Source organism: Ovis canadensis, chromosome 5, assembly GCF_042477335.2.
Source record: "Ovis canadensis isolate MfBH-ARS-UI-01 breed Bighorn chromosome 5, ARS-UI_OviCan_v2, whole genome shotgun sequence".
Taxonomy (NCBI): Eukaryota; Metazoa; Chordata; class Mammalia; order Artiodactyla; family Bovidae; genus Ovis; species Ovis canadensis.
Window position 1 is genome coordinate 57,927,852 of NC_091249.1, and position 27,349 is coordinate 57,955,200.

A 27,349-nucleotide genomic window follows, 5' to 3' on the forward strand; every position below is an offset into this window, starting at 1 on the left:
ACAGGGCGGATTGAGGCGACCATTCAGAATCACAGGCGGAATCCCCCAGGCAGTTCTCAGTGCTTTCTGATGGGGAACACAGAGGGCTGCGTTGGAGGAAAGCTGTGATGCTCTAAGGAGAAAAGTATTGATGGTGATTATGAGACACCACAGAGAAAAGAAAGAATGGGAATATGTGCCAGGCCTTCAGAAATTCAGGTGACTTGGATGTTCAATTTCTTGTTTCTAGAAGCAAAGAATGAATAGATTTATCATCTGAGGATTTAGGGATTTTAAATTCTCAGTATTACTTAAAGCTATATATTAAAGGTTATTCATTTACAATCAAAAAAAGAAAAGTTGGCTCTGGATTTAAAATTGTCTTCTGTGGTGAATCTACCAAAGTGACAGTACAAGCAAGCATTAACTTGCTTTTGATGGAATAAACGTCAATGACAAACAGATCAGCCCAACCCGTTAAACACCATCATCTGCACACAGCCAGATGAACAGACTGAGAGGGACAGAGGGGCACTTCCCAGCTTCATCTGACAACCCAACAAATTAAAAACTGATTAAGTTTTTTATTTAGAAAAGTATAGCACAGTATCACTTCTGCTTGAGGACAAGCAATCCCCACACAGGTCTCTTCTAAGAGTTAGCAGCTTGGGGCTCTAACTCAGCACTCCAGGGACCACCCCATCAACTAACAGTCATCCTCTCCAGGGACACCAGACAGGCTCGACAAAGCCCAGCCTACCACGCAGAGCTGGTGAGCTGCAACGTGCCACAGTCACACAGGACTGCCGTGAACTAGGACAGCATCTATCTCCCCCACAGCCTGCATCTCATTCCTCTTTCATCCCACCGCAGGGTCTGGCCTGTCACAGACCCTCAACAGATGGATTGCAAGAAAGAAGTCAGTTTCTTTCACGGTCTCCTGAGGAGAGTATGGGGTTATGAGGGTCTCCTCTGGGCTTGTGGAACACACTGACTGCCTTTGAAGTCTGACTTTCCATATTTTCCATTTTCAGCCAAGTTTCCACAGGATCAGGGACAGCCAAGGATGCCTTCCTTATTCTGGCAGGTTTCATGCCCACCAGCTGTCCTATCCCGTGTTCTAGTCATCCGTGAGCCACAAGACAATCAGGACCATGTTACAGGTGTTTGGGGAGGACAGGTGGCCCCTGGGAAAGGGACAGTAGTTTATGTTTTAATTATTCATTATCCCCTCCGGGTACCACCCAATAGACAATGTAATTTAACATCAACCTGTTTCATATGCTATTAAAATCTGCTCCTTTTTTTTCTTCTGTCAGCTACAAGCCACAGTGAGGTTTAGAATAATCTGTGTCTGAAAAATTAAGAGACAAAAGAGGGAAAAGGGCTGCCCTCTGGCAGAGTTCTCATGTCTATTTTTCATTCTTGCTTTTACACATGGAGTGGGGGTGGTTCACAGATAGAGATCACCTGACTTAAAGATGCAGAAGGTCACAGAGCCATGGTGGGGCTCTTTTTTCCACCCACAAACCACACAATACTTATTGCATAATAAATATTATTCAATTCAATTTGAAATTATTCAATTTGAATAATAAATATTATTCAAATAAATGTGCAGCACACAATACAGCTGTATTTTTTTTTACTCTCATTCATTTTTTCATTTGGCAACTTCTGTCACATTAGCTGAATAACCTGGAAGTGGTCTGTTGCCTATTTTCTAAAAGGCTCTTCCATGACTACCTGCATCACTCAGTCTTAAGAGTTTCAGAGTTGACTTTAGAGAGTAGCTACAATTTGCCTGGCAGAACACACTGAGACTGGTAATTGGCTGCTTGTCCCTCCCATTTGAGCCTAAGTCTGCAGCCCAGACATACTGCTTTATGGGCATCAGTAGGAAAGAGAAAAAGGCAGGTAATGGGTGAGAAGGTGAGCACATGAATGACAGGCTCACTTCCTCCAAAAGAAATAGTGAAAACCCCTTAGTCCAAGTGCCACAACCAGAGTCTCTCATCTTGCCCAGAAACAATCCCCTCCTCCCTAGTCCTCCTGCTGGGCCAGTGGCCCTTCTGCCCCCTGGGGCATAAACCCTACTTCCTCATTTATCACTTTCTGCTTCTGCAGGCTCATCCTTGCAGAACATTTTTGTCAGGCCTTATCTTGTCATTCCCACCGCCTTGATTCTCCCTGAGACACACACAGCCCCTCACCCAGCACTCCCGGCAGAGCTCCCGGTAATTCTCCTGCCCAGTTCATTTATTCTTACCTTCATCTGTCCATGTATTTGTTCATTCAGTAAACACTGACTGACCTGGGGACGCAGCAATGCCAAGACAGTCACAACCCTTGTCCCCATGAGGCTTATGATCTCACACAGAGAGACAGACAACAAACAAGCAAATGAAATGTACTGAACATGTCATAGTAACAAGTGCCACGGTCATAGACAAAGCAGGGAAGGGAAACAATGACAGAGGTTTTCTACTTGTGAAAAGGAGGGCCCCTCCAGGGGCTGCATTGATTACAGACCTGTTCCCTGCTCCCTGCTGTGCCCAGCATGACCTTCCCCTGCTCAGAACCATTTTGTCATCCCTTCAAGCCACCACAGAAAGTGAAGAGGAACTAAAAAGCCTCTTGATGAAAGCGAAAGAGGAGAGTGAAAAGTTGGCTTAAAGCTCAACATTCAGAAAACGAAGATCATGGCATCCGGTCCCATCACTTCATGGAAAATAGATGGGGAAACAGTGGAAACAGTGACAGACTTTATTTTGGGGGCTCCAAAATCACTGCAGATGGGGACTGCAGCCATGAAATTAAAAGATGCTTACTCCTTGGAAGAAAAGTTATGACCAACCTAGATAGTATATTAAGAAGCAGAGACGTTACTTTGCCAACAAAGGTCCATCTAGTCAAGGCTATGGCTTTTCCAGTGGTCAGGTATGGATGTGAGAGAGAGTTGGACTATAAAGAAAGCTGAGTGCCGAAGAATTGATGCTTTTGACCTGTGGTGTTGGAGAAGACTCTTGAGAGTCCCTTGGACTGCAAGAAGATCCAACCAGTCCATCCTAAAGGAGATCAGTCCTGGGTGTTCATTGGAAAGACTGATGTTGAAGCTGAAACTCCAATACTTTGGCCACTTGATGTGAGGAACTAACTTATTTGAAAAGACCCTGATGCTGGGAAAGATTGCAGGTGGGAGGAGAAGGGGATGACAGAGGATGAGATGGCTGGATGGCATCACTGACTCAATGGACATGAGTTTGAGTAAACTCTAGGAGTTGGTGTTGGACAGGGAAGCCTGGCATGCTACAGTTCATGGGGTTGCAAAGAGTCAGACATGATTGAGCAACTGAACTGAATTGAACTGAAGCCACCACGCAAGCCTCCATCTCCATTCTCATCTCCCTGTCTACAGCTGTGGCACCAGCAGTAAGAACTAGCAATGGAAGCAGTCACAGCCCCAGAAATAGCAGTGAGTATGACGAGGGCCAATTCTGTTTGCTGAGCCCTCTCCACACCCACCTTCCTCAATTTTCACAGCCCCCACTCCACCACAGATGAATCCCCAGTGCCACCCATGAGCCTCTACCACCATGCCTCCCACTCAACTCTTGGCAATTTTTGATTCTTGTCTGGGTAAATAATTAGCCTAGGCTCCTATGGGTATCTGCTTCTACACAGGGAGATAAATCTGCTAACACCCTTTGATTAGAAAGCACTTTCATTGTACCACTATAAACTTGTATTAAAAATGGAACCTAAAGTAGTTTAAATTAAATGAGTTATATATAATTAAGAAGGCCTTTAAAGCACAATAAGGCTCCTTTTCAATTTTCTTTTATAACAGAGTCAGAAAGAAAGGCACCCAATGGTCAGCATAGCTGGACTGCTATTCACTGAGTAGCCAGCGCTTCTGAAAGTGTGAGATAAAACCGATAGTGTTCTCCTGTCCTTTTCCAGCTGCACTTAAGTAGGACATTCCAGAAATTTGAGTCTGCTCACCCACGAGATGACATTCAGAGCAGTGTCTAGGTGGTTATGAGAATAGAACGAGGTGTGTGCAAAGAACTGTGAGCATCACTGCTCAGCTGGAGAGACGTCTGCCCTCCGCCTACTGGTCAGGAGCCAGGCCAGCCTTAGGCACCCACACCTCACAGAGGGCCTTGCACTTGGGGCAGAGGCACATGAGACTGTCTCCAAGAGCTGGAACCATCTCTCTCCCCGAAGAGCATTTGCTGAGAAGGACAACTCTGAGGGCATTCAATCTGCACTTCCTCCATAAGCCAACCCAGTGGTTCTTGAACAGGGACATTTTAGGCAATCCAGAGTTCAGACCATGCCCCAGACCAATTAAATCACAGCCTCTAGGGCAGGGACACAGGCATCAGTGGTTTTTATAAACCTGGTTTCAATGTATGGATACGATCTCCCCCAGAACAGGCTCTCACCCTGCTCGTCAGTGCTGCTCATCACAGAGCCAGGCAGCCTCCAATGGACCACCAGGGCTTTGGCAGGTACCAGGAAGGCTTTCCCAGGCACAGCCACTGTTCAGAGAAGCACAGATTTCTTTCCCAGCAAGATTTAGTAAAGCAGGTGGATAATGGGGCAGGCCTGGGCTCTCTTTCCCTGGGGAGCCATGCGACCCCAGTATCCAGATCTCAGCAGCCATTGGGTACAGGTGGGAAGGGAAGGCTCAGCACCAGAGCTGGGAGCCTCCCCAGATTGGGAAGAACAGGATGACTGGCCTGGAGGACATGAGTTGGCTTTAAATGGTTGTAAAGGTGCTCATCTGGGCCCCAGCACCTTGGGTCTCCAGCTCCAAGGTGCTGAGGTCCACCTTAGTGACCACAGCTGTAAGCTGGGATTCAAGGTAGTGCCTGTGAGACTGCTAGGAGACCCTACAGAGGAAGGGTTCTTGGTGGCTGCTGTAACTTACCAGTTCCCAGCTATGGACACTATCTGGGAGACTGTCCAGCATTGCCCTGTCCCCAACCACAAGCACAGTGCCCAGAACCAAACAGGTACTCATCAGTGTTTTGGGGCCCCTGGAGCAGGGAGGGGCCAGCAGTTTTGTTGCCCTAGTGGGCAATAACAGGCAGAGACAGGGTGAAGGATGGCTCCATCAGTTGATACAGTGTCAATCGTGAACCACCAACACCCAGCCAGAGCTGTCCCTTCACTCCTCTTCTTGCACCCACCCCAGGCTATCTACCCTGACCTTCTCTGACCCTCTGGTGCTGCCCAAGAGCTGACTGGCTCCAGCACACTCAAATGCCAGGATTCCTTCCCCCTGGGGCTCTACAGTGGGCACTCTGTATACTGTATAGTGGGGGCCTGCCCGCCCCCAGAGCTGCCCTTCCCTCCTCATCCATGAGACAGGAGCCAAGACTTCCTGGTGTGCTCACCCCCACTGGAGGAGGCAAGCACACTTCCACAGGGGCCAGCACCGGCTCCCACAGCTGAGCCAACCTCAGTGCCCTGTGCACCTGGGGCTGCCCGACCACTCCCACCTCTGGGGAAGAGAGGACCACCCTCCATGGTGGTTTCTGTTCCAGCAGGTACATAAGGAACTCTGGCTGTAACCCAGCACTGACCCCCTCACTCTCTTCCAGGGACTAGTAGAAGAGTCAGCAAACACTAGCATTTTCCCACTGGGATTACTGACCCTCCAGAAATCTGTATCTGACAGTAATCGCCTTAGTCACCAATTCCAGGACTCTTGCCTCTTCCCTAAAGTCAAGGGCTCAGAGTCTAGCTTCCTAATTCTCAATCCTGGACAGTTCTCAACCCTTAGGTACTTTCCAAGGCCAATTCTTAGAAGCAGAAGCAGAGAAAACCACTCATCACTGTCATGCTTAGGCCTCCATCCAGAGCCCAGACACCCAGCTTTCTATGTACACAGGAACTGCAGTGGGCCTGGCTAGGCTCTGCCCTACAAGAGGGTAGATGCTCAGGGATCCACAAGGCAGTGGCTGCAAAGTCCGTGTTAGACGCCCCCTTGATAAAGGGAAGAAAATAGCCTAAGAGATGTTTCTGCTTGTGGGGTCCATGGCTGCCCCATAGGCCCTTTCCCACAGTGGGAGAAGACAAGAGAAAGAGTTGTGTGTTGGGGAGCCAGGCTGAAGAGGGATGGGAGGACATTCTCTGCCACTGCCCCCAGGGTAGGGCAGGAGGCTCCCTCAAGCTGCGCTGCCCGCTAGTAGGTGAAAGGGTCTTATCTGATGTGATAGAGTCTTCTCTGGCCTCCAAAGTTCATCATCAAATGTTCTTTTAAATTTTGGCTGCTCCACTAGGCAAGTAAGATCTTACTTCGCCAATGAAGGATGGAGCCCATGCCCCTTGCTTTAGAAGTGTGGAGTCTTAACCACCAGACCACCAAGGAATTTCCCAAACATCCTTTCCTGAGCCTCAAAAATATATAAGGTAGGGGTGGGGGTGGGGAAAGCAGCTGGAGCTTGAGAGGAGCATGTGGGATGGTCAGAAGGCCAATGCAAAGCCCAGCTCCACCACTCCACACATAGGAGACCTCAGGCAACTCACCCATTATCTTGAAGCCTCCGCTTCCACATGAATAAAATAAGAAATGTAATGGTACCTCATAGAATCTTTTTGAGAGGTCAATGAAGTGACATACTTAAAGCTTTGACAAAATGAGAGCTGTTTATTAATGTTATCAACATTCATAACTATGCAACTCAAAGGAGTCTCTATCAGGAATCTACTTATTCCTTATGAGGAGTGTCTTCAGATGCCCAGTTCTGAGCTCCAGAGGGCCACTGGCCTGACATCTCCCACCCTGGCAGTGTCCCTGGTTCCCTAACACTCCACACTCTTAGTTACCCAGAAATAGACACGACAGCAAAACCCAAGTTGCGAATGCAACAAGATTCTGCACCTGGCTGGGAGCAAAGCTCAGCCCCAGAACCGAGAGAGCATCCACTGTGTCTAGATTCTGTGGCCTAATTATCTCATGGCAGCTCAGTTGTGCTGTTACTTACTGGATTCCACAGAGTGACAGCCCCTCTAAGAAGAGACACCTGGTAAAGTCACGACTCCCCTCCCACAAAGCCCCTCCTTTCCTTCCAAGAACAAGTCCATCTAAACCTCAAGGCAGCTGTCCTAAAGAGCTCCCTGCCCTTCAAGATGCATGAGCGCTAGAGTCGCAGGGCCACCTCCAAGCCCCACAGCCTGCTGCCCTTTACTCAATTGCTGAGGGGGCGTGAACACAGTCACGGGGGGCCGGGAGGGTCAGGGTGACAACTGGCAAAATGCTGAGCCAGCACATGGACATCAAGCAGCTTTTACAGCCTGTCTGTGAGCTGGGATGAGCCAGGGAGGGTAAACTGGGCTTCCGAGCTGCCTAGCCGCAGACAGTCCAGGTTGATATGCTGAAGGTACCACGGAGACAGGTAGAAGAAGCCGGGCATACAAAGCAGAAGAGCAAATATTTAAGACCATGTAGGCAGGTGTCCTAACCCAGTTCCAGCTCTGAAAAAAGCACAACTTGATAAATTGCCAGCACTTCTGAAAATTCAGCCCACATTGCTCCAAGTGCTGAAAGGTTCGAGATTGGCTGCTCAGCCTTAGCAACCCCGGCCAACCACGGTGACCTGCTCTCTCGCTCCTTCACTCGAGCCCCCCAGGCCCGTACCCACAGCCTCCATTCAGAGCCCCTGAATGGCACTGCTCCTCTGGGGACCTAACCTCTGGCCACACGTGATGGGACCAACACAAATGCCTGGCCAAGCTGAGCCAACCAGGTTCTGAGACTAGACCTAGACTGGGCAGCCCAGGGCCCTGAGGCCAGAGCTTGGTGTACTGGCAGGGCAAAGCTATAAGATAAAGGCTCTGAGACAGGATCTGCAGGTTTGCAGAGAAGTGGGTCTCCAGAAAGAACAGGGAGAGAGCAGAGAGGAGCATGTTGGAGATGGCGAGCTGGAGAGGGGCACAGGCTGCCTGAAGACTCTAGCCTTGTACCCCCGAGGTAGCCTGCAGGGCTCCAAGATGACACACCTGTGTATGCAAACCCACTGGAAGGTGCTTCTGCTCATAGCCACCAGGGGGCCCGCATGAGTCACTTGGCCAGCAGGCCTGGGTAACCATGCCCAGAGTCCCTCCTCTTCTTCCCCAACAGACCTGGTCCTGCTCCAGCACATCTACACGTGAAAAGTCCCTCCTCCTCAAATACTTCAGTGTTCTCCCCACCCCCATCTCTGCCAGCCTCTCCAAGTCCCTCCATCTCCAAGAGGTCCTTCCCAGCCTGCCTCCCACCCAGTGCCTCTCTGCTCTTAACTCTTCCGTCACCCACAGTTAGGCCCACACTGCTAACGGAACACATTCCACACTGCATTAACTGCTCACCATGCGCATGTTATGGGTGATTTCTTAGAGCCATTTGTAATGATTCCCTTTCCCTTCTCATAACCCCGAGGTGAGACATCAGCCCACCACCTACAGGGCTTTCCTACAGAATGCAGCTCAGGACCCTCCTTTCTTGTAGTGTAAGAACAGTCATTTTCAAGGAGGTAAGGCTACAAGTCTATTTTACATTTTCATCTAGAATGTATAATGAATCACAGATAATTTTGTCCTATTCAGCATGGTCACAGAAGTGTTTTCTTCCTGTGAAATACTGAACCAACTGGCACAACCCATTGGACATGGACGGAAACCTAGCTCAAGATGGGACTCAAAAGGAAGAGATAAGACTCCCAGGTGTGACAGTCTGGGCAACGGGGTGGCACCGTCACACATGACAGCATCCTCGGTGAGATGAGACAGAGCAGCAATGGGCAGCCATTCCCTCCTTGTCACCAGATAAAGTCCTCTGGGCCAAGAAGAAGGCCAGGGCCATATTGGACAGAACCACCTTAGCAGAGAGCCTGGAGGGATGCACGCCTGCCCTGGTGGGCACCACTGGCTGCTGCGGTACCCACGGTGTCCGGCTTGTGGGGGTGACACCCTGAGATGCCAGCTTCTTCCAGCCCCCAACCAGCCCTCTTGAGGGTTCCAGGGCAGCTGAATCACGGGCCTTGAATGAACCTACGACACTAGGTTTGCTGTTAGCCACAGCCCTTCTGCAGAGGAGAAAGTCTGGACGGTGAGAACAAGCATCCTGCTACGGGACCAGGAGCAGGCCAAGCCAACCAGGGAGTGGGGGTGGGGGGCACTGCTTCCTGCTTTGTTATTTGAGAAAGAGACCTCATTTCCTTTAGGCTGAAGTCAACATAGGGTTAAACTCCTCTACTAACTCAGGTTCTAGTAGCCAAGCGCTCCATCACCTTCCCAATTCTCCACCCCACTGGTCCTCAAGCCCCAAGAAGACAATTAGTCCCATTTCTCCTCACCCAGTCGGCCCTAGAACATGGCCAAGCACACAGCAGAGTGCTCAGTGGATACCCGCTGATGATTAGGATTTAAGACCACCTGATGTCCCTATTGGCCCAGATATCCCAGGGTCCAGAGACCCATACCAGGTAGGTATACTGCATCCCGAGAAGGGCAAGTGGGAAGCTCTGCTTTTAGACATATTCCTAAACTACACTGTCAAGGGAGGGACACCCAAGCACAAGGCAGAGAATTCCTTTCTTCACAGCCAAATGCTAAAGTGAAAATAACAGCATATGTAACAACCGAAGAGAAGTGAGTGGAGGAGGAAGAGGCGGCACAGTGGGGCACATTTTAGAAGCACTCCAATCAGAGCATCACCTGGCAGGCCGCCCCCATTTCAAATCTCCTGGTGTCCCCAAGTCTACTTCCCTGGAATGAATGCACAAAATGTGGCATCAGCAGAACCGCAGAAACCTCAGGTCTTCACTAGAGAGGAAGTTTTCCAGCATGTTTTAAATGCAAGGCTAGAGAAGCAAATATATGGGAAGAGTTCTGTGTTCTTTACTTAGACAGCAAGCTTTAAAAGATAGAACGGCTTAAGCAAGCTTCACTCCAGTTGACCTTAGACGGAGCATCAAGAAAAGCCATCAGGAGTCTTACACCTATTTAGCAACATCCCCAGAGACAACTTCTGTTCTCACTGCCCTCAATCCCTTCCTCCCTTTGTAGGGATAGTTGGCAGCTACCCTCCCTGGAGCCACAGGCTATTTCTGCTGACCCTGAAAATGTGAAACATAAACAGAACATCCTGCATTTGAGTTTACATTGCATTCTTGGGTTCCCATTTCAGGTGAGGGTCCAGTGTGCCCGCCTCGTGTTCCAGCCTCTTTGCAGAAGGGACCATCAAGGTCAGGCAGGCCCAAAGCCCAGCACATGAGAGAGACAGCAAGTGAGTCAGGGATTCAACCCCCTCCCCTATACACAACCCATAGGACTCTGTTATGCTTCTACTGGATGCTGGAAAGGATGCTGGAAAGATCTGAAACTGTGACTGGATTCTACTATAAGTGGAAACCAAAGAACCGTCTGGTCTCTCCAGGGATTTTTTTTTGTAAGGTGTCCTAGAAACTCAAGTCTCCTTGTCTAAATTCCTATGTGATGCCAAAACAATAACAGAAGGTCTCTGACTCATTCACTTACTTGACAAGTATCTGAATACCCTACTGTGTGCCAACCCCCCAGGACACTGGGGGCCCAGGGGGCCCAGACTCCAGGACACTGACCATTCCACCAGAAAGGGGTGCCTCCCACCACAAGAGCCACCCTGCTGAACACTGAGCGACAGGTACTGCGGCGGCAGTGACATGCTGGTTCTCGGTGTGAGAGAAGTGCAGTCTTCTTGATGGGTGCTTAGCAGGGTTCTGAGATCAAGCGCACAAACCACAGCTCCAGCAGCTGTGTTCTCAGCAGCTGTCCATGCCGGAGATACATGTACCATCTTAGTCCTCATGACAACTCTGAAATCAGGGCTTTTATTGCTTGCATTCTACTCAATGCAAGGTCAGAGAATAAGGAACTTCCCTCAGCCACACAGCTGGAAAGGAAGCAGCAGATCTGAGCCCCTGCGCCCTTTGACAAAGGGCCCCAGAGTCAAAGGCAGAATAGGAGATTCCTTAGGCAGCAGTGCAGACAGGCAGTGCAGCAAGTGAAGTTTGGTCCCAGCTGGAAAAAGCAACTATGGGATTTTAAAGCAACAATAAACATCATGGAGGATGAAGAGGAAATGTCGAACCTCCAGGGTCCAGTTAGGTCATGGTGGGGAAGGCTGCCTACAACCTGTCTATGCTAAGAGCTTGCCCACCACCAGCCAACAAGCCACCAAGAGCACACACAACTCTCAGTAGGGAGAACTGTGTGGTCAGAAAAACAGGCCATGCTCCAGAGGCAGGGGCCGAAACCCAGGTGGTCATGTTGGCCACCTCTGCAGTGGGGCCAGTCTGCCAGTTCCCTCAGAGCTGGTTAGGTGACCAGCCACCATGGCTCTTTAAGCCACTTCCTATTCCATTAAGGGCTCACTGGTCACCAGTGGTATTCCCTGGAAAGAACTTTCCTGAGAAATACAGTGATGACTTCCCAACTCTTAAAAAAACACCCACATACACTTTCTATCCCAATCCAGACCCTCAACGGTTAAAGTATTAACAAAATTAACAGTGGTAGCTTTCCTTTCCAACTAAAACTTCAGAAGCATTTTAGTTTGAACTCAAGACACTCTTGGAACACTGGTAAAGCGGGGAATGCAGGGCTCAGTCTCCCGGTGAAGCATCAAGCAATCACTCTCAGGTGCTTTTCTAAAACCGCCTACAGCTGAAGGGAAAACAGTAGTGGTTCCCTACAGGCCAACCCAGCATCTTGTCGGCACCAGCTTCTCCGCTCCTACCCTGCACAGAGTCAGGCTGAAATGCACCCTTTGGCCAGGGGAAGGCCTGAGTCCCACAGGCCACTCACCCTCCATTCTTCATTCTAGCAAAGAGCAAACTCTCTTGAGTTTTCTTCTTTCCAACTGGAAGTGAAACAAGACTGCCTTTTATTAGTATGAAGAGGTTGTCCACCAAACAGCAGTGGCGTGCCAGGTTTCATGAGCCGACTAAAGAGATGGCAAGAAAATCTCAAGATCGTGAATAAGAAATCCTCACCCTACTTTCCCTGAAGCTCTTCTGTCACCTCCACATATAGGATTGCTGGATGTGACCATGGAAACCCATCTAGGGGACTCGCCACCACCTACGCGGAGGGCCCAGGGGCTTCTTTCTGAGACGAGCACCCATCCTATCCATCTTGGAGCTAATAGAGCTTTCCAGCCATGAAATTAGGACAGACACCACAGACTACAACTCTGGAACTAGGTCTGGGACCTAATGTCTTGACAGGGCTCAGACTCCATCTCAGCAGGAAATTCCAGGCCACACTACCACACGGTTCTGCGGGTTTCAGTTCCATGTGAACTACCACGTTGGCCAAAGGCTGTGTTTGGGTTTTTTTCATAAGATGTTATGGAAAAACCCAAATGAGCCTTTTGGCCAACCCAACAGATGGATGTTCCAGCGATTTAACAGTTATGTCTGACTGGCCCTTAGACACAACCCACCTGCGTGGGCAATCTAGAACATGCCAGTGTCAGGCTTCCATGGGATGGACTGCCCTTTTTCCTCCAACTCTGGCTTCTATTCTTCTTTATAAATAAGAAGGTACAAAGGTATAAGGAGGTGATAGGGATTCCTGGAGTTAGTTGAGTTCATTCTTTTAAAAGTTTTCATGTTTCTGCTTTGTGAAGTCAAAAGGTCTAGCGAGCCCTTATCTGAGCTTAGTTCCCAGCACATGGCAGGTACGCAGCCCTTGTTAGACACTGAGTAAGGAGTCAGATTCAATTCCTTCCTTCTTAGCATGCTGAGAACTTCTCTCCCTGACACCAGCAGCAGTTTCCCCAGGGGAGCCTTCTTTGAACCCAGGTCTGTATGTGGGATATGGCAGTGTTTCTGGCCAAACAGACTCCATGCAGTCTCCATGCAGAGCTCCTCAAAGCTATTCCTCCCCAGAGGTATGCACCCAGGAGGTTTCAGACAAAGCAAGACGGGCCATGCCTTCAGACTTCACACCTGCTACTTGGCCAAACAGGATTAAGAAAGAGAGGTAGCACTACATCTGAAAGAACACTTTGAGCTTTCTGCTCATGTTTTAAAGGGGCCCAGTCTGCAGCGACAGAATTTAGGTGTGAAGCAAGCCTGAACATCCCCTGACATCCTGATCACCCCTCACTCTCCACATCAGGAAACTGAAGTCCAGAGAAGAGAAGGAAGTGGTTCAAGTCCACGGAAGTAGCTGTGCCAGGCTAGACCTGAGACGCCGAGCCCAATCAGGAGTCCTGTGTTCTCACCCCGAGACTCGCAGGCTTGGGGCAGACTGAATTTCTGAGCTATGAGGCTGCAACAGTGTTTAAGGGGCTCTGCTTGTTCTTGTTCTCTTCTCTCCCGGTGGGTCATTTCTCAATTTTGGGATTGGGTCAAACGGCTGACAGGCTTTACTGGGACCACAGCGAGATGGCTAAGCCAGGAAACACAGGTGGATCACCAGCCTACGGCACACACCGCATGTCAGCCCAGCTCAACCTCCAGAGCTGGGCAGTTCCCCACCAACCCGCAGTAGCACTTAACAGCTCTCTCCCTCCACCCTCCCAATTCCATCCTGCCCCTGTACTTTTCTGTCTGTCCTTAACACACCCAGATCCTTCCCTCAGGGACTATTTCCTCCAAAACCTGATTGTAGGACGCCCACCCTTGGAGGAGGCAAGAAGCACTAGGTAAATCACTGCCCTGGCCCTCCCCTCCCCATCCCCTTCTGGCAGAATTCTGTTTCCTGTCTACCCTCAGTTCAGTTGCTCAGTCGTGTCTGACTCTTTGTGACCCCATGGACTGCAGCACGCCAGGCTTCCCTGTCTGTCACCATCTCCTGGAGCTTGCTCAAACTCATGTCCATCGAGGCTGTGACGCCATCCAACCCTCTCATCCACTGTCATCCCCTTCTCCTCCTGCCTTCAATCTTTTCCAGTGTCAGCATCTTTTCCAAAATTTTCTACCCTGCAACGGTCCATTCAGGGCTAGACTCTGTGTCACCACTCCCTACTAAGCCCAGCAGTGCTATCAGGGAGACACTGTAAAATTAAACTGAAGCAAAATTCATTTTATTTTCTGAATTTCACTACAGTTCCTGAAATACCTGAGCAAAGCATAAAGCTTGGTCCCCAGGGCAAGCTGGAGGCCCCAGTCATCCGAAGGAGTAAGTGAGGATACCCAGGTTTCACTTTTGGAAAGAAAGAACCTGCAAGATATTAGAACCATGATCCCATGAGGGAAGAGATCGGGTTTCTCTGCATCTAGGACTTCCTGACTCAGAGAATTTCTAAGGCCAAGATGCAAGTGTGTGTCACTGACAAGTGAGGGACCAGACTCTGGACAGATGGCTTCTCCAAGCCCTGGGGGGTCAGGTGGGCTGCTTCCTTCACCCAACAGCATCCGCTTGGCCCTGCTGCAGTTTTCTCAGGTCCTGGACCCAGAGCATCCTAAGCCCTCCCTCCCTGGAGCCGGTGCCCCTCTCCCTCCCCAGGGGGCTGGCAACAAGATGAGGCAGTGGAGGCAGAAGGACAATGAGCCTGGCTTGCAGGACAGAGAAGCAGAGCCCCACGCAGGGGGCCTCTTGGAGTCTGACACCAACAAGGCATTTTCTTGTCTCTGAATGGGAGACGAAAGAGACAACCCACAATCACAGAGAACTAATCGAGCAGATGATTGGGGCCTGGCAGAGCTGATGCTGCCAAGTTTCCCCAAAATGGAAATCAGAGCCCTATTTACAACGCCTGGCCTAATGTCCTGATTATACAAGGATAGGAAGTTTCCTAGAGAAGCATAGATTATTTAGCAGCAGAGGCATAAATAAAATAGATACGTAAATGCTAAATTAAGAGGAAGAAGAATGATGGTTTTCTGTGAACTCATAAATGTTTATTTTCCTGGGTCGCAGAACTTTTTAAAACTCAGAACCAATTAAAACTCTGTCAACAATGATACGAAAATACCAAAGGGGCACACAGCACACTAGCTGGTACAGAGTAGGTTTGCCAAAACCGGCAAGAGAGGACGAACACCCGAAGATGGGGCTTGCCCTGTCCATGGATTATAAATGAAAACAAGACTGCCAAACACAGCACCAGCCCAGCAGTCGTGGTCCCCAAAGCAGCCTGGCTGGGCGCTGTGGCCAGAAGCCATGGGACACCAGGGCGGGAGGCACAGGTGATGGTGAGGGCATGGGAGTGTGGGGCTGACCTCTGGATATCAATCACCTACGGACAAGTCAGGTGCGACCAGGATTCAGAGATCTAAGTTTACTCATCTGCCTGCTTGCTCCACTCAGACCCAGGCTGTACCAATTCACCGACCCCCTCACCTACCTGCCCCTGCCTCCTCTCCCCCAAGCCAATTTCATGGCAAGCTATTTCCCAGCATGACTGCAGCCTGTGTGTTTCTCTCCTCTTCCTGACTACAGTTAACATCAACCTGTTAGCAGGAAGCTAAAAAAAAAAAAAAAAAGGCCAGGGTTCATCACCAACTGGATTCTCCTTCTTGAATGTGTGCGTGGGAGAGGGAGGCTGTGGGATGCCTCCAGGGCTTCTCTGCCCACTGTCCTCTGGGACTGGAAGTATTAGGGCCTGTTCACAAGCACATTGAAGCTCAAGAGACCCTGGACTGGAGTAGGTACAGCCCACACAGTCTCTAAAGCCAGCTCATCCAATGTCCCTGGGACTTGGAGTACTGTCACCACCCTTCACCCTGGAAATTACGAATTTATTCACATCTGTAGATGGGAGATTGCAATCTCCTGATTATCCCCAAGAAGCTAACATCCATACCCTCTGACACAGAGTAATCAACAGACAGTCAGCAGCAAGAGCTGGAGGAGCAAAGAGGCCTCCCCCTACCAGAACCACCCCTGCAGCAGACGTCTCATATAAGGAGTGCCATCTACATCCCAGTGCCCCACATCCAGTGAAAGGTGAAAGGCCCATCGCACTTTCTTGCTAAAAGTGGTGCACCCAGTCTCATCGTCTTTGAAAGATAGTCAGTGCTGGAGTCTGGCACCAGGGAATGCTGAGGAACGGCGATCCCACAGAATACAGACATAAAACCTGTACGCAGGCCTGTGCTGCAGGTGAGGCCTACGAAATGCTGAGTACCAGCCTGGACCCTGTCTGGGGTCCCCCAGGAAGGAGGGAGCCGGCTTTCTCTTCCCACAAACAGAGTGAGGGGCTGGAGTGATCAACTAATCTTCCCCAGGCATCAATCAAAAAGAAGTTGGGGGCAGGGGGTGGGGCAGACTATCACTAGAAAGGGGAGGGGAGCCTGGTCTTAAATTCAGTCAAATGTACAATGACATTTATTAAGGGAGAAAAGTGTTTTTTAGGTTAATGCTCAGTCTTAGCAGCCTGAGTCCTCCTGAGTGCCCAACCAATGTAGAGAGAAGCCAGATCATTTAACTTCTCTAAAATCTGAAGGCGTCCTCCCAGGGAGAGGAGTGCAGTCTGTGTCTGGAGCCAACCCTTGCAGAAAGGGGAAGGGCAGGCCAGCCCCAGTGGGATCCTGCTCTCTCAGGCTGACCCCTGGGGTCAGGGAGGACGGGAAGCATCCTAACTCTGATACCACTCCTATATATCTTGCTCCTCAAAGATCCCTGTGTGACTTCACAGACACTTAAAAAAAAAAAAAATGGTGTCTGACCTCAAAGCACATCTCTGCTCTGTAAGCACCAAGGCATACAAAGCTAACAATTTTAAATGGAACCAGTATCAATATTTACAGATATTTAGTGTGTGACTAGAAACTATAGGGAAGAGCAATTTAGGAAAACTTCAGTAAAATCAGGAAGCAGGCAAGAAGGCTGAGTAGCCACCATCCAACCCCGGCAGACAGCAAGTGATGCAACATTGTATCTAGGGCTCAAAGGGGGAGGGGACCCTCCCACACACACCTGCCGCTCAAGAGGGGGTGTCACTAGGGACTGTTACCACATCCCTTCTCACTTTCCAGGTTCCCCCCATTATAAAATTCTACGAATATTGATTTTTACTACTGTATCTATCTTGGCCAGAGTATCAGGGCAAAGAGGAAAATATAACTATTTTGGAATTTCAATAAGTTGTATCTCTTCAAATTGTTTCCTGTATATTCAGGATTGCATTAGTATTCTAGACCACATCATGCCACTCAGCTCTTATTAAATAGGCACTCCACCCAGCTACATTCCTTTTTTATCTACGTTTGTAAAATGGTAAACTCCTTGAAGCTATTTCAGATTCAGTCTTTGTACATAAAACAATATTTTAACAAAATTCATATTCATTATAATTGCTTTAAAAATGTGCAAGCACACACACATTGGTCATTTAATCCTTGTTTACCCTTAGGACATTTGAGTAATTGGCATAATAACTTGAAAGGCAAATCAAATCTCATTAATGCTTTCCAAGTACTTCAAAAATCTCAAGTCAATGAATGTTTTGGGAAGTACTCCTATCAGGAGGAAAACACACAGGGAAACATTTTACCATTTAGTTCCTGGAAAGGTTTTTTTGATTTATTTGTTTATTGAGTCTCAGGAAACTGTTGGTTTTGATTCTTCTAGAAAATAAGACTCCCTGAGGAAACTGCTGGAGGAGTTTAATATGGTTTGTGAGGTGAGCTCTGGATATATTAAGAGCTATGGTTCAAAGAAGAAACTACCCAGACCCTGTGACACACAGGACTATCTTGGATGTTGATAAAGTACGAGCACTGCTCAGCCCACGAGCTGCTTACAGGTCTGCTGGGAGGGACCATTCATGCCCCCATCGGAAAGGAGCCTTCAGCACAGGAGGTGTTAAAAACTCATTTAAATACATGACAGTCTAGTGCAAAATTGAAAGCACCAAGGTGACTTCATGACTAGTACCAAATGTTGAATAAATATCGACTGACTGAAAAACTCAATACGCCTCTGTCCAGAAGAGGAAGATAAAGAAGACAGCTTCATTCTTATGCTAAAATACAATTTAAGAGTTAAAAAGAAAAAGAGATAGGAAAGATTAGGAGTAGGAGTTCAGAGAGAGATCAAACATGATCAAGAGTGGTCAAAGAAGATTTTAAAGAAAAGGTAAGAACCAGAGCAAGGCCTTGGAGAAGTGGCTGATTCAGACTTGCAAAAAAAGGGGAGGAGGGAATAAGAGGACCCTAGCAAGTGAGGCCACAGTGGGACCATGCATTAAGTGTGATCAAGGTCAGCCAACTAACCAGTTAACAATGTTGGACAATACATGTCTTGCCCTCTCTAAACATTCACAGAGGTTGTCCTATGTCCTGGGCGCATTCACATCTTCATCATCTCATTTAAAAGTTCGCAGAAGCAGACTCAACAAGCACTCACAAAAAAGACTACAGCAAAGAGAACTGGAGGGCTAAAGGCAGATGTTTCTGCCTTCCAGAGCCCACAGAGGCATCACTTCCTTTCCCTGAAGCAGTGAAATTCCCAAAGCTGGATGACAATGGTGTCTCTGGGGCTCTATCCTAAAAAGGCAAGCAGGGAGCACAACAATACCCCCAAGCGAAACAGCCTCACTTCCTCAGGATGAGCAGCATCTGCTTTTTCTTGTTGGTATACAAAGTACTAGGGTGTTAATAGCTAAAATAAAGAAGCCTTGGGTTGATATCAACTTACCTTCAATTTACCTCCAGCTAAAACCCACCTTAATTGGCTCTACTGTTTTAACTAAAATGAGCAATTTAAAACAGTGGGCCAATGAGCTCCAACAGTAAGAAGACTAAACACACCTTCTGTGTGTTTGTCTATTTGCTTTTCTAGTAAATATTCAACAATATATTTATAGGATCTAAGTGATCGTTTTCCCTCTATATGAGTACGAGTGTAGTGATTAAATGGTTCCCATTGGGAAATGCCGGGCTTGCTGGCAAGTCGGCCTTCAGACTCTTTCAAAAGAGCATTACACTGCATCCTTCATGGAGCTAGATGGGAGAGATAGTGTTTCTATTTAATCATCTGCTCACCACAAAGGGAAGCCACACTAACTTCAGCAGGAAAAGTGTGTGCATTAAATTACTTCTGAGGCTCCCTGAAGAGTAAGGCTTGTAGGTTTGGGACTGCATTACAATTAAGTAATAATGAAAGAGAAATCATGTCTTTTGATCAAATAATGCATTAATCCTACCATATACCAGGTATCACTGTTCACTCTCCAGGTAATGCTGAGTTTTGGGGGTGACTGTGTTGGGAAGATCTCCTGCAGAAGGGAAAGGCTATCCACTCCAGTATTCTGACCTGGAGAATTCCATGGACTGTACAGTCCATGGGGTTACAAAGAGTCGGACATAACTGAGCGACTTTCACTTTCTTCCTTATTCCACAGGACAGGATGCAGGCACAGAGTGAAGCAAAAGGGGGTCCATCTTGGAAAACAATGGCAATTAAGATGCCCTGGAAAGCTCTCAGGTGAGAATTAGTATTCACCACATCAAGGAAATCCTAGGTAGTTTTAATAGAAGGATGGTCTAGTCATTTCTTAAAGTTCAGTATGTACAAAACATTTTTTGTCAGAAAGTCTACATCCCTCACAAGCCCCCAGTTCATGCAGCCCACTACCTGAGCAGGGCGGATGCTGTTTAGGACTCCTCTTCACCACTCCAGACCAGAGTTCACTAAGCAATTAGCAGGATGGCGAGACTCTCCCGGGAGGCATTTGAGAACAAGTTTTTCAAGCACTTTAGAAGCATTTATATATACCTAACATGCCATTAATCATTCTTATCTGTTCATTAAGGCCGGCTCCCTCAGGACTTCCACCCGCCAGTTCTTACTCTGCCTGGTTCTTTTATCTACATAGCTGAAAAGGAGTCTATTTCCTTTAAAACATATTTTATAATTAAAAGACTTCATTAATTCACAGGGGTGTGTTCCACCGATGAGTCGGCACTTTCAGAGTACTATTAAACATACACAGAGGCCATTCTCGGGAGGGTCTGCGTAGAAGACAAAACCTGCAACCACAGCTTGATTTAGGGATATATCTTCAACCCTGGAGAGATTTCCGACCATTGTTATAGCATCATATAAACCTCCAGTCCCTATCAACACACATGGCTTCCTTCTGTCCCCTACTGAAAGGGAGCAGGGTTTTCACTTCCACTGCAATCTACTTGCTATAAACTACAGGCAGAAAGGAAATCAGATACTGTAACAATCAAAAGCAATGAGTTTTAAATGTCATGCCAGATGTGACGTGACTATACCTCTGCCGGGGACTCTCCCACACCCACGTTCCATCCTCCGCTGGCTCCTGGGTTCATCCATCCTAGCGCAGCAGGCAGGGAGGCTCCGAACAGTGTGAGATGCAGCCAAAAGCCTCCTGGTCTCATTTTGTTGAGTCTGTTGAGAAAATGACAAATGCCCAGCACTAAGCACTGCAAAATGTAAACAAGTCAAGGGGTAGTGAGTGAGTGAGCACCTGCTCTCCAGAATCAGATAAACATGAGTCTATGTGCTGGCGCCAGGTCTTCTGGTTTACCGTGGAGAAGTTATACTGCTTTGGAGCCTTAGTTTACTCATCTCTAAAGCGGGGTCAATAATATGTACCCAATAGGGCTACTGTGAGGGCTGAAGGAGGCAGGGTTGGGCACACAGTAAAAACTCTAAATGCTGACTGGTATGCAGAAACCCACTTGAAATACACCTGTCACTACATCTGTAAGAACAAGTGAGGGTGGAAAGGCTGAGACAGCACTGATAGGTTACCATGTGTCCATGCTTCAGTTTCTGCAGACAGCATTTGCAGCTGGGCACACAGTAAACACTGGTGAGAAATCATGTTAAATCTGTAGTATTCCTGTTTGTAGCTGAGGACTCAGGTAACCAGATTCAGTTCAGTTCAGTCACTCAGTCGTGTCCAACTCTGCAACCCCATGAATTGCAGCACGCCAGGCCTTCCTGTCCATCACCAACTCCCGAAGTTCACTCAGACTCACGTCTATCGAGTCAGTGATGCCATCCAGCCATCTCATCCTCTGTTATCCCCTTCTCCTCCAGGCCCCCAACCCCTCTCAGCATCAGTTAACAAGATAGTGAACTTCAAAACATTAAGGGGTCTACTCTTTTCATTTCTGTTCTAAGACCAATCCTTCTTGTAGTAGAATTCAAGCATCCACTGGATAACAGGATTTCAGTAACATTTAAGATGTTTTATGAGACTCTCTTTAGTATCATCTAAAATACTAGAGGACGAGAAATGGGCAATTGAAAGTAATAAAAGAATTACATGGATGCAAAAAACACAAAGGATCAGCTGTAATAAAAATTCAGCATCCTAATATATGCTGGGCATTGTGTTAAGAGGACAAAGACACAGACTGGTGCATTTGTCCAATTAGCTGTCCTTTTGAAGGTTTCCACTGTGAACATATTCCAGCCTTAATTTCAGTATCTCTGAGAAACATAGCCAGATAGAGCTCATCATGCAGTATTTACAACTCTTACCCAAGGAAACTTTAAGGGTTATTGATTTCTGTGAGCACCACACAATTTAGTGCTTAACTGCATGTGGTCCACACTGCCTAGTGCTCATGGCTGCGGAGATGAAACACAGAGTGCCTTGGAGGCCAGCACCCCTGTGAGGTGGCTCAGGGCTGGTCCAAAGCAAGTGTCCAAGTCAGAGATGATGAGCTGCTTGAGAGACCGTACAGCCTGTTTGAAGGATCCACCCATGCTCACCCCCAAAGCCAACAGTTTAGAAGGATCCCTGTGCCACACAAGCAGAGGGATCAAACGATCACTAGAGCTGCTGCCAGGGCTGCCAAACAAATACACTGCCTGCCACCTTCCAGGCTTCCTTTGGCTGCCTTCCATACCCCAATAAAGCTGCTGTTCCAGACTTGCTTTATGTCCCCAACTTGAGACAAAAATGCCCACAGCAATGAGGAGCTAGACTGAAACTTGTGGGCATGTAACACTGGCCTATGAGAGGCAAGGCTATAAGTTATGGCTGTCTTTTAAGGAAGGTATCTTTTTTCTTTTTTTTTTTTTTTAAGGAGTCCACAGGCTCCTACTCCTACCCATGTTTCTTCAGCCATTCACCTTGGACATCTGTAGGGAAAGCTGGAGCTACGGGGGAAAGAGTCTGGTGGCCAGTAATTACAACACGACAGTCATGGTCTCAGCGCCCTCTGCACCAGCTCCCTCCTCTGAAGAAGGCAGAGCAAGGTGGAACTGGTACAGCAGCTACCTGGGAGAAGGCTGCAGCGTTATCAGCAGCCACCCAGCGCTACGTTACCCATCCAGGGCTCGAGCTAGGGTGTGTGTTCTTACAGGGAAGGGGAGGAGGGGAAAATCACATTCAGGACTAAAAGAAAATAAAAATGACTTTCCCTAACTGCAACCAGTTTTTCTAAAAATAAATAGGGCAACACCCTACTCTCCAGAAATTATTCTCTGAACACAGAGCCACGTTCCAAAGACTGCAAAAAGCTGCTACTCGATTTTTAGAATTTTTTTTTCTTCAAACAAGCAACAGTAATTCAAGCTGGAACAAGAAAGACACTGCTTCCCACTCCACTTCTATTCATTCTTCCCTATTTATCCACCACCACACGGTGCTCATGGAGTAAGCATACATATCACAGGTCTTCTCTCCCTTTTCATGCCTTCAAGCCTAAATAAACTAAAAAAACAGCAAGATAATCAAAACTTACTCTTGATAACTTACAGATGTCAATTCCTGGAGTTATAAAATATTCAAGCCACGATATCGAGTATTTAGTTTTCAATTTGTCTAGTAATCCAAGACCAATTATTTTGGATGTTTTATTATTAATGGATAGCATCAGAATAAATTCTGTTCAATTGTTTTGGAAAGCACCAAATCACTTCATTCAAGAGGGTGTACCCAGACCTCTGACATTACCCAGCTGTCCTGAGCTGTGTTTCAGCAACCTGAGCTGCAGCATTTCTGCGCTTGGAATCATCTCTGTTTTTGTCTAGATCGTGTTGAGGTCCCCATAGGATTTTACTGGATGACACGGAAACATGAGCCAGGCCAACTCCTGAAATATTCCTAGGCAGCCTCTCTGTAAAGTTTATTTCAGCTTGGCCACCACCAGATCAAACCTCATTTGCACGGCAGATGCGTCTGAGATGTCATTTTATACTCAGGGTGATTGACAATTCAGTCCATCTACAGCAGCAACAGCCTTAAAATTTACAACTCAAGTTTTATGACAGTTCAGTTCATAAAAAAAAAAGAATTAATACTGGGTCTAAATCAATTTTGATGATCTGTCTAATAACCAAATAGAGATTATCTATTTGGTTAACACTTATACAGCAATTACTATGTGTCAGGCACTGTTCTAAATGCTTTATAGGTACTCACTCATAACCCTCATTGCTATTGCATAAGGAGGGCAAGGATTAGCTCCTAATTAGATAACAGAGGACATGGGTCACAGAGAGGGTTAAGCACCCTGCCAAGGCCATGTGGCAAATAAATGACAGAGCTGGGACTCCAAGCCAGCCAGGTGGACGTGGATCTATATTCAAAGCCTGTCCACTGAGGCCTCTTGATACTTAGCAATATTTCATTTGGATGAATGGGAGTTTTTAGTATGATGGGGAAACATCTACATAGAACAAGATCAGAGGCCCTGAGCCCCAAGTCTATCCTCTGAAAGATGCTCAGACCCTGTTCCTCCAGCCTCCATGGCTCCAGCAAGGCCAGAGGAGCAGAGCGAGGGGGAGGTCAAGCTGCCCCCTGCCCCACACTCCACCTATGATGGGGCCACACAGCACACTCTCCTTGGCCCTCATCACTGCTGTCTTTATTGGCCTAGAATGAATGTGGCTGAAATAAAAAAAAAAAAACCATGAGGAGATGCAAAGGATGCCAGGCAGCAAGGGTGCCCTTCAGCTCACGGGCAATGCCAATCAGCCTGGTAGATGGTCGCTTGGGGAAAGAGGATCTGTTGAAAGATTAATTACTCCTCAAATTCAAATAGTGCTACAGGCCCTCAGACAGAAGAACATACAACAAGAATCCCCCCATCATAGAAGTAGGAAGGTATCACCAATAAGGTCACAAACCCTCTTTTTCAACCTAGAGCTCCTTTTGAAATCACTTTAGGTTTATAAGCTTCATCCAATGCATGCTAGAGTCCCAAGATTGGTTATAAATCTACCTGAGATTGTTCTCATAAAAGACCTGGGACTATTTCTCCTTTCAAACAACTTATAAAACACAATCACTTGATATTTAAGATATCTCGTTTCCAAGGAAAGCACTTCACTGCTTCCTCTGGGGTTTCCCACCTGAGGCTCATGTTTCCACATGCTCAGGAGAATCAGGTGCCAGGCTGGCCCTGATTACACAGGCACCAAAGGCCTGGAAGGTGGAAAGATTCACCCAATATATAAAGCCAACTCAGTGGCCAGACCTAGACTAACGCTGGAGCATACTGACCCCCTAGGCAACTGCTTTGTTTCTTATATCATCTTAAATTTACATATGGAATATGTGTTCATTCTGTTTAGACAGACTGGTTTTGCTTTTTTTTTAAGTTATGGATGAGCCCTATTTCATCTTGCTATTTCACCTTGCTGTGAAAACCACAGGATTTCCTGGTGTTATAAGCTGATAGCTGTACTATTATCTATTTGTATTTAAAATTATAGAGGTACTACTCCTCTGTAGACTGTAACATTCCAAATACTGACTTGCTTTCTGAAGAAAGTGGAAAAACCTTGACCAAAGAAGGCAAAGGGTCAGGGAGAAATAGATATGAATACGTAAACTCCAAAGCTGCCCACCAGAGAACACACAGCGGCACGCAATCTGTCTTTACTGAACAGGGTCAGAGGCCAGAGAGAAGCACCGACATAAACACAAACTTCTCTTTCCTCCTCCAGGATCCAGCTCTGTTTGGGAAGAATCTGGGAAGAATTCTGACCCTCAGAGCTCTGGGGAAGATTATTCCCTGGTTTGTTCTCTCTTATCTTTTCTCTCAGAATATGGTGACATTACCAGTCCAGACATTATGGAGTAGTCACGCAGAAACGGCTCCTCTTTGTCACAGACAGGACCAGAAATTACAAAGATGATTTGGCAGAACTGAGCAACACCATCCAGCCTTGAAGAGGACGGTAAGGTTTGTGACTTTGAGCCTCCTGAATTTCTAACCTCATTGAAAAGTGTATGCTCTAGCCAACTGCTTTTAGGTGCCTTGCCTTTTACACATGTGATGTTGGCAGTCAACAACACACACCAAAATCCTACAGTTCTCTCTGCATGCTTGCCCCATGTTCAAAGGAAAAAAAAAAAAAACCAACACATCAAAAGCCCAAACTAAAACCAGGAAGCTATCTGCTAATTTCTTTTGCAAGGCTTAGGACTGCAGTTTTGATAGGTGAGTCTTTTAGGAAAAAAGAAAGGGGTTCAAACTTTCTAAAATAGTTTCTAGAATACCAATCCAAGGAAATTAGGCATGGAAACATATGAAGGCAACCATGAAGCAAGCCAAAATGAAGTTATATTGCATTCCCCAGTAATCATCTACTCTCTTTGGTTAATTGTTCCTACATTTGATAAATTTGATATCTAAATTAGTCTATGTGTAAACCTATGACACTCCTATTTACTATGAAGTTAACATATAGAATCCTCAACATTCAGATTATACTTCTGGAGTACCATGTTTTCTCCACTGCGGTTGTGATTTACTTGAAGTTGCATGCCTTGTGTTATGCACCAAGATAGAAAATGTAAGCAAAGATGTGCTCTTGAAATAACTGCCTAATTTGATTAACTAGTAAGCACACAGCATCACCAGAAGGTTGAGTTTGCAAAAAAATACCAAAAAAGGCAAAGTAGCAATTAAGGAGTTTTTAGGAAATCCTGACTAGTCAGTGCCAATTTCTGAAATATAATGTTGTCAAACAAAAGATCACATCATGAAGATCACTAAAGGGGTGGAGGGGGGGAGCAGGGTGTGAGGGCTGGGGGAAGCCTTCAGCCCTTAGGAGGAGAAGAATCCTGAATGACTAGCAGATCAAGGTAGAAAAATTCAATCTATCCCTCCCTCAACTACCTCTAGGACACAGCCAAAGGGATAAAGCTTCTCCCCTTACCCAGAACAAGCTGCCCCTCTCTTGGGGGAAAAAAAAATAAACCTTCCTGGAATTAATAATAATAGAAGGTGGGCAAAAAAAATTGAAGAGAGGAAAATCCATTGTAACTTTTATTAAGCAATTTATATTCATTACATCAAAGACTATTTTCTTGCACTGACCTTTGCTCTGTCTGAAGTCTTTGGAGAGACGGCTGTCTTTTTTTATACAGGATGGGAAGAAAGTGAACATTCATCTGAGTGTGTTTAAACAGAAAAAATCTAGTAATACTGCAGTGTCTTCTCACAAAACTAAGATGGGAAGCAGACATGGCCCTGTAGGGCATCAGCTCAGGTCTTCCATGAGAGCTACTGCCTAAGGGCTGATGGGCCTCTGGGGTCAGAGATGCCACATCCCTCACTCCCCTGACTGTCCTTCCCAGGTGAGCAGCTCCGCCTGACCATTGCCCAGACCCATGGCCTGTCTGGATCATTCCAGGATCAAGAGGACACTGATAAAATTCATCTCTCGCTTTCCCCTAACCCTGATGGTAGGAAAATAATTCAAGACTTTTAAGAAAAGTCCGAATTTCTTCCTGACCCCTTTTTTCTCCTCATGGGATTGTGAAATGGGCCCATTTTGGGGTGCACATTTTCAGTGCCACGTCCTACTAAAATTCTGTTTGGCCCAGAGAATGTGGACGGATGTCTGTGTCTCGGGGGCCCATCTAGTACAATTTCTGGTGCACAGGTTTGCTACAAATTCACGAAGGGAACAGACCACTGCTATTGGCGTTGTTTTCCGCTCGCCGGAAACCTTGGCGGAAGCGACACCTAGAGGGAAGCGATGGCAAGGCTGCGGAAGCGCTATTCATCAATGTCGGCGACGGTGATCAGGAGCGAGGTCTGCTGGACAGCGCACGGGGGACCAACTCTGGGCTAGACGCAGACCTAGGCGGCCCAACGCTGCCTTGTCCCCAGGAGCTTACATAGACGGACACGTGGCACAGGATGCTCGGCACGTTTCGGGCATGGTGAGAAACCCTACTGCTTCCAGCAGGTTTCTGCTCCTGTCGGAGGGGTGGGCGCCAAAGTCCTCAGGTGGCACGCCTCAAACGAAGGCGCTCGGGGCACCGCTTTGTCAGCTGAAGGCAGCCCCGAAGGGTCGCGCCAAGCTCTCCTCCCTAAACTAGAGGGGACACGCGCTTCCAAAGCGGAGCGCGCACTGCCCGAGTCGCCTAGGTACCCCCGAAACTTGGAACACATTTTGTGCTGGCGCAAAGACGGGCGGGAGATCA

At 47.4% G+C, this 27,349-nt stretch overlaps 1 protein-coding gene across 5 annotated transcripts in view; it reads right to left on the reverse strand.

The window, feature by feature from the left end:
- The window catches only part of FSTL4 (follistatin like 4), a 739,698-nt gene that overhangs the window by 399,348 nt on the left and 313,001 nt on the right, over window positions 1-27,349 (reverse strand). For all 5 annotated transcript variants that reach the window (XM_069592040.1, XM_069592042.1, XM_069592041.1 and 2 more), the window contains one exon: window positions 20,196-20,331. In XM_069592040.1, the coding sequence (XP_069448141.1) occupies window positions 20,196-20,321 (126 nt within the window). In that variant the 5' untranslated portion in view covers window positions 20,322-20,331. The remainder of the gene's footprint in view (window positions 1-20,195; window positions 20,332-27,349) is intronic.